General features: G+C 42.4%; 1 protein-coding gene across 9 annotated transcripts in view; it reads left to right on the top strand.

Annotated features, from left to right (window-relative positions):
• The window catches only part of ptprt (protein tyrosine phosphatase receptor type T), a 199,331-nt gene that overhangs the window by 80,679 nt on the left and 106,121 nt on the right, over window positions 1–12,531 (top strand). For all 9 annotated transcript variants that reach the window (XM_035524516.1, XM_035524514.1, XM_035524513.1 and 6 more), the window contains exon 7: window positions 4,531–4,824. In XM_035524516.1, the coding sequence (XP_035380409.1) occupies window positions 4,531–4,824 (294 nt within the window). The remainder of the gene's footprint in view (window positions 1–4,530; window positions 4,825–12,531) is intronic.

Raw genomic sequence — 12,531 nt, 5'->3', positions numbered from 1 at the left:
TCATCCCTCTCTACTTGTCCGCCTTGGCCACAAAAGTGGGGAAAATATTTGGTAGTTGTTGTTATTTCCCAGCTACAAATTCCCATTTTCCAACTGTGCCTGACTAGCTAAGCTCCACCTCCCACCCCCAGACCCCCTCCCCACCCATACCGTGCTGTCCGTTGAGCCTCATGGGGCTTTGATCAGATAGCGAGGTGGGATTTCTGGAGCTTTCCCTGCAAATCCAGCGCAGTTTTAGAGCCTCCCTGCAGAAAACAGGGAGGATAAAGACTTAAATTACAGGGCCAGTCACACACAGACACACACCCTGGGTGAACATGTGTATATATACACACACACACCTGCTTCAGTGCTTTCTGATAGCCAATGCATTGCTAACCATGGTGTTCCTAGTGTATGGTGCATTATCACTGAGAAGAACTGGGAATAAACTCCATTTAGCAGAATCGATGCAGAAGAGTGATAAGAGACTCAGTGACGTAGTGTTGCACCTAAAAAAACAGGGGGCAGTGGAGTGTTTCATGAGTTTTATAGAGTTACAGTGTTCCTGCTCAATCCTTCACACACATATCAACACCCACAAACACCCACACCCACATACACTCAAAACACAGATGCCCCTGTACTTGTGGAAAGCAAACAGTGTGCAGAGAAAGCCTCTAATGTCTGCAGGAAATGGGTTTCTCCAGGAGTGAAAGGGCTCCCTGGAGAAAGAGAACTGCTTTTTTTTTCTACGCATCTCTACTGTATGGAACTTGTGTGCATGCGCATGTCTATGTGTGTGTGTGTGTGTGTGTGTGTGTGTGTGTGTGTGTGTGTGCGCGCCCCACTGTCTCGCTGTCTTTTCTTGAAATCCATGTTTGTGAATTTGGTAAGTGAAATGAGGAACAAAAAATGGGTGAGTTGGAATGAAGCTCAGGCCAGGAATGAACTGTGTGCAGCATGAGAGGGTGTGTGTGCAGCACGAGAGGGTATGAGTACAATGTGAGAGGGTGTGGGTACAACGAGAGAGGGTGTGTGTACAGCGCTAGAGGATGTGTGTGTACAGTGCTAGAAGGTGTGCTAAAGGGTGTGAGTACAGCTTGAGTGTGTACACATCCCAAGATGGTGTGTAGAGCCAGAGTTGGTGAGAGCACGACCGGAAACAGTGTGTGTATATCCAGTAATGGTGTGTGTACATCCCTTGATGGTGCAGCCCGAGACGGAGTGTGTACAGCCCGAGACGGAGTGTGTACACCCCGAGACGGTGTGTGTACAGCCCGAGACGGAGTGTGTACACCATGAGACGGTGTGTGTACAGCCCGAGACGGAGTGTGTACAGTCTGAGACGGTGTGTGTACAGCCCGAGACGGAGTGTGTACAGCCCGAGACGGTGTGTGTACAGCCCGAGACAGAGTGTGTACAGCCCGAGACGATGTGTGTACAGTCCTCCCGGCCTCTGTTTCGATTCTTCTGTCATCTCTTCTAAGTTGTTACTCACAGCACCTCTGTATCATCACTTTCACTCTTTTCTTTTGGCATCCCTAGTCAGCAGTGAGGATATGCAACACAGGGTGGTAAATCTACTCTCTCCGCTTCTCTCTCTTTCTTTCATTCTGTTTTTATCACTCTCTTTGCCTGTCTCTCTTTCTCTGTCTTTCACTTTCTCTTTCTCGATCTGTCTGACTGACTTCATGAAAGCATTAGACACACACACACACACACACACACACACACACACACACACACACACACACACACACACACACACACATACACACACAACTAGCTGAAATCTAACATCTAAGGACTAATAATACAGCCTCCTGATTGAAAAGAGGGGAAGGTGCTGATTTGCTTTCAGTCTGTGTTATTTCACTCCTTTGTTTTTCTGTTCTGTTTCTTATGTCTTTGCAGTTAGATTTAGCCAGTCAAGCTGACTCTTGTTCCTAAAGATCACCCCTTCTAATGTTCTGCTGTCTGAATGGGAGCATTGCACATGCCAGAATTCATAATATTTAACTGAACCTCTCCCTCTCTCATCAGCAAACTGGCTCAAAAATATTTAGCCAATCATGTGCGGCCTGATAATCGCTTGGCCAATCAACAGCATAGCTTTGAAAATAATGAATCAGTGATGATCTCTCAGAAAACTAAACAAATCAGTCCCCTTGAAGCAGACATCCCGTCAACAAAACACTCAGTGAGACCCAGTCAATCGGCAACAGCCTGGTGTTTGATACCAGTGGTTGACCCCATGAAAATGCAGCCAGTTAAGATCAGGCCCTTGTTCTTGTACAGTTTTGCAACAGTACCACTATAAAGCACACACTGCATCAAAATCTGCTTGTGCAAACTCAAGATGACAAGAATTTGACTGGGAGCATATTAATGATGGCCATACTTCACGATCACTATTTAGAGATGACAGCAGTCTTGATAAAAAGGGCATCGGTGTCGATTTACATGAGGTATAAGATAAAGATGGCAGGTAAATTGCATATCAAAAACAGAATGCTTTTTTGTTTCCTTTCTGTTTGTTTCTCTTTTTAGTTCATTCCTCCTTCTTCTTTTCCATAATCTTTCCCCTCCATCTTTCATTTCCTGCACTTTGACCTACTCCAACCCCCACACCCATCTGGCCAAGGCTTTGGCAGGTTGACAGGTCAGGGCAAAGTTCTCTGCTATTTTGGGGATGGAGGTGGGGGGGGGTGCTCTTGAAGCTGGGTACACCAGCGATGTTGGCCGGCGGTTATCAGCCGGTCGAAGATGGAATTTGGTAATCTATTTTAGTTGATTATATAGCACACCGGTGGAAGCTGCCTCTGATTATACTCAACTGGGGCGGCTTGTCCACGCTCTGGAGAGGTCTTCGGGACCTGCCATGCGCCTCTAACCCCAAATTAATGCCTGCCCTCCCGCCACTTCGTCTGGCAAGAGGACATCTGACTGTAGTGAAGCGCAGGCGAGGACGGGGGCACTGCAGGGGATTCCAACAGAATCTAGCCTGCTGGTGTTCCACCTGCTTCAGGCCATACCAGCCCAGTTTGGGGTGGAGCGCCTACTGGTCATAATCAGTAGGTCTATAAGCATTCAGCTGTAGCTAAAGAATGAAGGATGCTGATATTTAGCTCCTTTGGAAGAGGTGTAAAGAACAGAAGTGGGGAAAAAAGAGCACGTGTGTGAAGAGTGAGGGACAGGAAGTGGAAGCTACACGATGCTTTGAGTGGTTTACGCTACTGGGTCAGGTTTGTCTGGCAGAACTGTTATCAAGCCATTCTGAGAGAAGGGAAGAGAAAGGGAGCAGGTGTGGGCTGTTTCAGGAATAGGTGCTGCTCTTCTCAAACATGATTCCGGGAAGCATTTTTCCTTGGCAACACTTTCTTCCTTTTATTCTGGAGGTTCTGCAGCTGAACCATGTCTACCTGATATCTCCTAATGAGCTTCACAAGCGCACAACGTTCCCCCAGTTCCCAACCATTCTGGCTCCCAGCACATTCTCATTTCTTGTATTACAGTCACCTACTACAACAAAAGGCATTTAAAACCTGCATGCTGTCTTATACTTTGCAGTTATAAAGTGCTATCAACATTTCCTTCACATTATATATACATGTTTAAATCTAGACTGGTGACAAAGTAAAGGAATATCTTAAATGAAGCACTGTAACAAGTAAAGCATACCCCCATCCAAACAAGCATACTCTGTGGTTCAATATAGGGGCATGTTTAAAAAGCTGAGCAGATCCAGCTGGCCCTGGTTTTGGCTCAAGATGGTAAGGGGAAAAAGACTGAAGTGAGTTTGAATGAAGGTTCATTATTGGTACATGCATGGCAGGTGACTTTTGTCTCAGAGACTGCTTATGCGGCAGGTGTTTCAATAAGAATAGAAGCCAGAGGTGACATCTTCATTTAGACCTATTGGAAATATATATATCGCACACAATCAGTGACTGCGATGCTCATAAAAAAGTGTGATACAAGGAAAAACATGAGGTATTCTTTAGGAGACTGAAGATGCGAGATTAGAGTTTTTTTTATTTATTATTATTACAAATTTGAATATGCATTTAAGAGCACAGTGGTTCAAAAAACACTGATGGGAGTAGTCTCTTCCAGAATGGCAAGGCATCCTTCTGCAGGGCATGAGGGGTTACTGAGTGGTTTGATGAGTATAATAGAGTGCTCTCACCAGATCTCAATCGTATTGAACACCCATGGAAGATTGTGGATCATCGTGTTAGACAGTGCTCTCCACCACCTTCATCAAAGCTCCATTTCAGGCAGTGCCATTTGGAAGAACATTGTCTATCGCTTCAGTACAGTTCTAGTAGAATCTACGTCAAGGCACGTTGAATCTGTTCTGGTAAATTATGGAGGTCTAATATATACTAAAACACTTCATTTTTATTCCTTCATTAGGTCAGTAGATATACCCCAAATGTGTTGTGACTAGTGGATTGTGGGGGAATTTGAGTCATTATACCATTAGGCTATGCTCATTTAACACTATTTAACACTGTGACTGTTCTTCACTCATGTCTTCCTCAGCTCCCCCAACACCAATCGCCCCTCCTGAACTTCTCGCGGTTGGCGCCACCTACCTGTGGATCAAACCAAATGCTAACTCCATAATCGGTGATGGGCCCATCATCCTCAAGGAGGTGGAGTATCGAACAACCACTGGCAACTGGGCCGAGACCCACATCGTGGACGCACCAACCTACAAGCTCTGGCATCTGGATCCAGATGTGGAGTATGAGATCAAGGTTTTATTGACACGACCAGGAGAAGGAGGCACCGGCCCTCCAGGCCCACCTCTCGTGACTCGGACCAAGTGTGCGGGTAAGAAGCTCACTGGCTCATAAACATTTGGTAAAGAGGTGTTGTATAGGTAAGAGAAGGCACTGTTACTCATTTCATAAATATCTGTTCCTCCTTGTTTTGAGCTGTACATGTTTGTTGTGTTTATTGTGAGTAAGTAGTCAGTAATGCCGTTTGCCAAGAAAATGTCAAAAGGAATTCTTCAACATTTTTCTTACCTCATTTTCTTCACATTAGCTTCTCTTTGTATTGCACTGCTTTATCCACACAGTGGAAGGTAAAACAGATTTCAGAAATATAAGTTTCAACAGGTGGTCAGTAAAATGCCTTCCTTGTGCTCTCCTGTGTTCCTCCGATCGTTGCCTTGGGGGAACTGATACTACAATGAGAAGGCTTCTCCCTTCCATTTGTCTCCCTTTTCGTCGGTCACTTTATGGCATGTCTGGGCATGGTGCAGAGTGGTGGGTGGTCCTGTAAAGGACATAGCACAGAAGACACAGTGGCACCAGCAGAAATAGTGTGAAAGAGGATTGTGCAGGCCAGAGGTGCGCGGCGTGATCTTCTGGCCAAATGAGCCTCAAAGAGAGAGAGCTCACAGCCACAGCAATCTTCATTTTAGTCTATTGTTGTATTTAATGTGCTATATGTTTTTGGTCAGCTTAGTTGACTATTTTCTTTAAAGAGAGGGCAATGGTGAGAAAAGAGAGGTGGTAGGTTTCAAATTCCCAGCCTCAGCATACCTCCTGCAGTTCTCCACATGCCTCCATTCTTCTGAAACACAGAAAAAGTCAAAAGTTAAACCCACGGAACCTCGGAAAGTGCAGAACAAAACCACAGGTAACATTAGTAAGGAAGCCTCTGGAGGGAACAAGGCCCAAAACAGGGCTAATGATGATTGTGTTGGGGGGTGGGGGCTGTGAGAGAGACAGGGGGTGGAAGAGTGGAAGATGGAGCTGAGGTGGGAGCAATTTTAGGGCATAATTATGAACACAGTGGGGCGGCCTGCAGGAAAGGATGAAGTAGACAGAGGCTTCTTGATTGGATACAGTAACAGATAATGAGATGAGAGAGGGAGAGGGAGAAGACGCAGAGAGAGACTGGGAGAATGAGCAAGAGTGGGAAGGAGAGTGAGCAGATGAGCAAACCACAGGAAGTGACTGTGATCTAGGTGAAGGAGCTGAGAGGCTGTGTGTGTGTGCGTGTGCACGCGCGCATGTGTGTGTATGTGTGTGAGATTGCGAGAGAGAGAGAGAGAGAGAGAAAGAGAGAGAGAGAGAGATCCAGATGAAGGTTATGATGAAGGAGCTCACTCTGCCACTGATGGCACAGCAGGGAAGAGATGCTGATAAGCAGACACTCTTTTCCTCTTCTCTCCTCCCTCCATCACCCTTTCTTTCTTTTTCCAAGACTTCTTTTCGACTGTTCCCCAACACACACACACACACACACACACACACACACACACACACACACACACACACACACACACACACAGACAGACAAACACACACACACACAAAAACAGAGAGAGAGAATTATTTTCACCTTTTCTCACAGTTTGATACACTAGTGTCATTTCCAGTCTCTTCCCTGAGATGCAGAAAGAGGCCTCCGTCAGGACTTTTTAAACGAATGGGATCCTAAAACTCATTTAGACGAGCAGGCAAGCAAAAGAGAAAGAGATGGGAGTCTGCTCTCACACATTTGAATAGATATTGTGTAATTCCTCTTGGACCATCTCAGCATGAAGCAAAACTTGTGTGTGGGGTGGGTCACACTGGTTTTATCCAGGTGGGAATGATATGCTGATTTACTGGATTTGGGCCGCCTTACCATAGATATTCGTCAGCTACATACACGCTTTCTCTCAGACTTTCTCTCACTCACACACACACACCCACCCACCCACCCACCTTCACACCATGTTTCTGATCAAATTAATTGTCTTCTAGGCACCCACAATGGCACCCACAATGACCCATGGCTTTACGTAAGGTCTGCCATGTTCCGTCTACTCTTTAGCCTTATATATGCTTGCAGGAATTGCAGACACATGGATTTTGGCTGTGCATTAACAAGTAAGAATATACCCACACACTACTACTATTTAATGGAGTCCACCTCTTGTATCTAACTGATCTTGCAAGCATTTAATTACAATCCTATATTTTGCATCCATAATCACAACTGCAATAATACAATATTGACATAATTCCAAAATCCCTATCATTTTAATGTTTATAGCTGGAGAGAGCAAGAGAGAGCATTTTGAATCTGATTGAACATTGATTAGAGTGATTATAGTGCCTACTAAAACCTTCTGGTCACTGTGTGTGAGTGGGCGTGTGAGATCGATGTGGAAGCCTCTGTCTGTTTTCATCATATCAGACTCAGCCAGGCGTTTCAGGAGCGAGGGAGACAGGAACGAGGGAGCAGAGGAGAAGGGGAGCAAGTGAGGGATTGGGGAGAGGTGAAGCGCAGCTGAAAGAACATATGTTTCATGAAATGGCGGTAGTGTTCACCTGTCAGACACACGTGCACACACACACACACACACACACACACACACACACACACACACACACACACACACACAAAGAGAAGGCAGTGTTCACCTGTCAGACCTTAGGAAAATTGAAGCAGACAGGTGTGGAGGAGTTGGTCACACTTCAGCTTTTTGTAGCCCATGGTGCCCTGTAGGATGCCAGACGCCGACTCGCCCCTTCAGATCACCTATACCTGAGCCCACCCTCGATCACGTCCAAGCCTATTAAAAGAATTTAGACTTTGTATTAATTTTGGCATGCATATAAATCACCTTTCTGCTTAAGGAGTGATCCTACAAGAGTGTTGGGAGGTCCTGCTTTACGGAATTCATATGGCATTTGGTGTCTGTATGACAAGTATACCAGTGATATTTATAAGCATGTTCCTTCTGTGTGGTGGGATAGTGAGTTGAAGCCATTGGCAGCAGGTTCAGCTTGGAGTTCCATTAAGAAACCCAAAACAGGGGCTTGCTCAGTTCAGCCTTGTACACAGGGCCCATAGAATCCTATGAGCTGAGTTCAAATAAATGCCCTCCTTACTGTTGTATAGTTCTGTGCAGCGTTGATTAAATTTTATCAAGGTTTATTAAAGATGTACAGTACTTCAACCACAAATGCTAACATTGCCTGTAATATGAGTGCATAAGATGAGTGCATGCTAACTCGTCCCTATTAGCTCTGATTCATTGCTAACCGCATTTTTGTTTTGGATAAAAGACTCAAATAGCTTTTAGTCAACTACATCATGACCATTCATCTCACAGCCACCTTCACCATCTTTGTTTAATGAAGATTAAAATGCATTAATCAAACACCAGTTCCATATTTTAAGATTAATATTAAATGCCAGTTTCACCTGATATCATGTATGGTGTCGTGTGTGAATAACAAATTTAATAAGTACTAAAAGTCAAGCGAAGAGCCATTACTTATACCCTACTTATTTCATTCACTCACTTCCCTCTCTCTCTCCCTCTCCCTCTCTCTCTCTAGTCAGTTACCTATATCAGTACAGATGGGTCTGTATTATAAAAATCCATTTTGGGAGGCATTGTATAACAATTCCCATAATGGCAGTCCCGGTTACTCAGTGTCATTACAGGTGAGATAAAAACTGCAATACGACCAGATCAGAAGAACAAAAATTGCAGCGCAAGAGGACAATGCTGGGGTCGCTAAATTTGTTATGATATCCCATTATTTCTTTTCATTATTTTTAGCAGTTAGCACCAGTTTGTGATATCTAGAAAGTTTATATATAGAAATTTCTATATTGGAAATTGCATTGTCATTAGATACAGGCATACTCCAGCACATAAAACCTAATATATATCAGCATTCAGAGTAGCTTACATGGCTTTAGCTTTTTTATCTATTTATTTATTTAGTTCAAGGCAATGCAAAAATTATGATGTTATGGTCTCTTAGGTCTTTCAGGAGGACTGTGTGAAGTACTTTTTTGGCTGTCAAACATTTGAAAAACACATTCTCAAATCATTTTAAATTAAGTATGTTTTACACTGCAGCTTTTATCTACATTTATACAAAGAAGGGAACTGTTAAACACTTTATCCATTGATAACCATATAAACTCTTTTTATGGTATCTTCGTACCTTGAGAGGTTTTTTATATTTTTGCACATGTTCAATTACATCACGAAACAACACAAAACAACAAAACAAGGTATATAAAACTTTCATTAAATATAATTAAATAAATACTATCTTATGCAAGAAATGTTATTTCCATTTTATGCACAAGTACATAAAAACAAATTTCACTCAGCGAGTCATATTTACAACATTACAACACACATGGGCATAAGATGCGCGTATGCATGATGCGCTTGAACCAGACAATGTGTAATATTAAACACGCACTGGCTTGTTTTAAATGCAACTGCTTACATGTACAGGAAGTTGTGTTTGGATTGCAAGTGTTCTTTCAGTGGACTATTGCGTCGGCTGCATTTAGGTTATGTAGTTTACAAACAGCTCACTCTGCAGCTGGAGCCAATCTGTTAAGATCAACTAAAATCTCTGCATGCAGGCATATCTGTTGACAAAGAAATATTCATTGTTGCCTTGCCTTTTGAGTTATATGCTTTTCATTTGTTTTCCTGTTTATTTTTCTATGAATGGAGCTGCAGTGTAGTGGGATTTTTGTAGACTGATGTAAATGACTTATATCTGTTTTGATTGTGACCTAATTTGAACTAACCATGGGGTTCTCACCACTACCAGTATATGCTGCCACCTAGTTAGGCATATTAATCAAAATGGGACCTCATAAGACAGCTGTACTTAGGTGGTGATCACCAGTCATTCCTGCTGTTTATGAAGGCATGGTCCCAGAAAGTGGAACTAACCCATATGTATGAAGCTTGCTGGCTAATCCACTAGCTGGCTGTTTAGAGACAATTATTCTTTATTATCCAAAATCACTCCATCATTACTGCTTAGTTGACATTGTGCTAGACAACAGGATTGAGATAGCATCATATAGCTAGCTAAGCTAATATTTTAGCTATTGGACCTTTGAAGCTACCTTGCATGCTATTTTACAAGTAATACACACGATATAGGGTAGTCAACAAATCAAAACAGTACAGGACCAAGCAGAAACCTTGAATTTTAGAGGAAGGAAAAGCACTGAAGAAACAGATGGTGTAAACAGCTTTAAGTTGTGTTTAAAAGGCTGAAATAGATGTAAGCTCATCAAGATTTTGAGGAAATTAGTTCCAAAGTTTTGGAGCAGTTACACTGAATGCTGTACCACCAATTGAACACAATCTGAATCAGTACCGGAAGACCTAAGGGTACGGGCTGGAGCGTAGGGGAGAAATTGTTCAGCAGTGTATGAAGGGGTGAGACCATGTAAGGGTTTGAAGGTTATAAGAAGTAATTTGTTTTGGATGTGATTGGGGACAGGTAACCAATTTGTGTAGAACAGCTGTAATATGGGCAGAGTGTTTAGTGTGAGTAAAGACTCTAGCTGCTGTGTTCAGTACATAGTAAAGTTTAGTCAGGAGTTGAGAAACCAGAAAGAAGGGCATTAGAGTATTCTAGACAGGAGATTATAAAAGCATAAACCAGCCTTTCAGGAAATGTTACAGAGGTGGCAGAAGGCAGTCTTAATAAGTGAGCTGATATATTCAAATGAGTAAAAAAGTAAAAAACTCAAAAATGCTGCTTTCATAAGTATTTAACCCTACAGACTGGTACTTGTTTGAACCTTTTGATGTAGTTACAGAGGTTATATTTATGTTTTGCATATTATTGTATTTTTTTTCTAATGTAAAATTTAAATATTTTTAGGTGGAGGCCAACATTTTTTGCTACCTTCTGCTTTTGTTAATGAAAGTGGTGATGGCTTCTAACCATACCGCCTCTGTCCATATCTCAGCTCTGTGGAAGAGATCTATGCAAACTGAGATTAGGAGAGCTCTAATCCGTCCTGTCCTCTCTCATCTGCATGAATGACAGATCGAGTTTAGAGCACCACTTGTCTTCAGAAAAGCAGATTTGTTTTTATTATCTTTTCCACGTCGTTTATGGTAAATCTCCCTCCTGCCCAGTGGTTTGAAGATGAAACTGATAAAGTGCATGTGTTTGAAAGGAAATGTGAATGTCTATGAGACGCTTTCTTTTGTGTGTGTTTGATGGACCTCCTTGTGTTCTCTTGTGAAGAGATGTGACGTTTTGCTGGTTCACTCAGGCAGATTTAGTCTACATCCCTGATTTGATCAGGTAGCTGTGATCCTGCTGTGGTCCTATGCTTTCTTGAGGAAGGGAGGGGCAGGAGGGGAGGTGGTTGTATAAGACATTCTGTGTTTTAAACATGAAGACCTTTATGATTGTTTCTGGCACATGCAAATGTAGCCTATATTTAGCACTGTAATATAGATGAAATTCTCCTGATTTCTTTGTTTGAGAAGCGACATTGAGAATTACAACATTATAAAACTACCACTTTGTGAAGTAATTGCTGAAATATTTATGAGCGAATGAGTCTAATGTGTCTTCTGGCATATGTTCTCAAGCTATCAGATGGCGGGCTTTAAAATATTTTCCTGGGGACAGCATGAGGTGACTATATTTTATATGCACTGTCATTAGAAAGGAAAGTGCTTTAAAAAGTCAAACCCACTGCAAGATTTTCCTAAAGATGTTTGGAGTGAATGTACTTGGCAGCTGTACGTTGGCTTTGATAAAACCATAACTTTGAGGGTGTTCATTGATTTCTGAAGATTGGGTGGCAAAGACGGTTAACATATAGTCATCCAGTGGAGCGAGATTTCATTTTGGTTCACTGTGTCAGCTGTGAGCAACAGCTTGTGTACAACAGCTGTGTACAACAGGTGTACAACCAAACTCCTATCCAAGGTAAGGTAAAAAGAAAAGAGTTTGACTGACAGAGTGCAGAAAGGATCACACCCCCACTCATACCATATTCTCTTTCTCAGTCCGTCTGCTGACCACAACAGAGAGTAGGGCATTGAGAGAGAGAGAGAGATAGAGAGAGAGAGAGAGAGAGAGAGAGAGAGAGAAAGAGAGAGAGAGAGAGAGAGACAAAGAGAGAGATATTTTCATGATGCTCCTCTCAGTGAGTGCTCCTCTCACTGCGGGCACCATGATGTCACTCATGAACAGTTTACCAATGCGATTTTCCAGCTCTGTGAGTTGTTGCAGAACCACATAGCTTAGTAGCAATGAATACCTTTAGCATAGAATAGTTTTATATAAAACTATAAAACTATGAATAATTGTATGAATGGTTCTATACATTGCATAGACATAAGCAGGCCTTTTGTCCATGAATTACAGTGTACATATTTTTCTTTAAACTGAGTATTCTGTTTGTAAAACATAAATTACTGATATGGTTAGCCTGAGTGAAATCAGGACACACGTGAAATCTAGGTTTCAACACTTTGAATCAGAGCAGAGGAGTTGATTCAGTTTTGTTTGAATGATTAAAATGTTTTTTTTTTATTGTGCTATTTACCTCTAGCTATCTTTAAAGAATAGATGGTCCTCACTGCCCACAACTCACAAAGCAATTATTCCTCCACATTTTCCTTGTGATTCTTTTCCTCTTGCTTCTCTGTGAGAGCAGAAATAATCAATAGAACCAGTTGATCATGCTCCATTTTGATATACAGTTCTTGTGCATACTGTA

Source organism: Electrophorus electricus, chromosome 3 (assembly GCF_013358815.1).
Source record: "Electrophorus electricus isolate fEleEle1 chromosome 3, fEleEle1.pri, whole genome shotgun sequence".
NCBI classification, from domain to species: domain Eukaryota; kingdom Metazoa; phylum Chordata; class Actinopteri; order Gymnotiformes; family Gymnotidae; genus Electrophorus; species Electrophorus electricus.
This window is presented reverse-complemented; position numbering and strand designations above follow the sequence as displayed.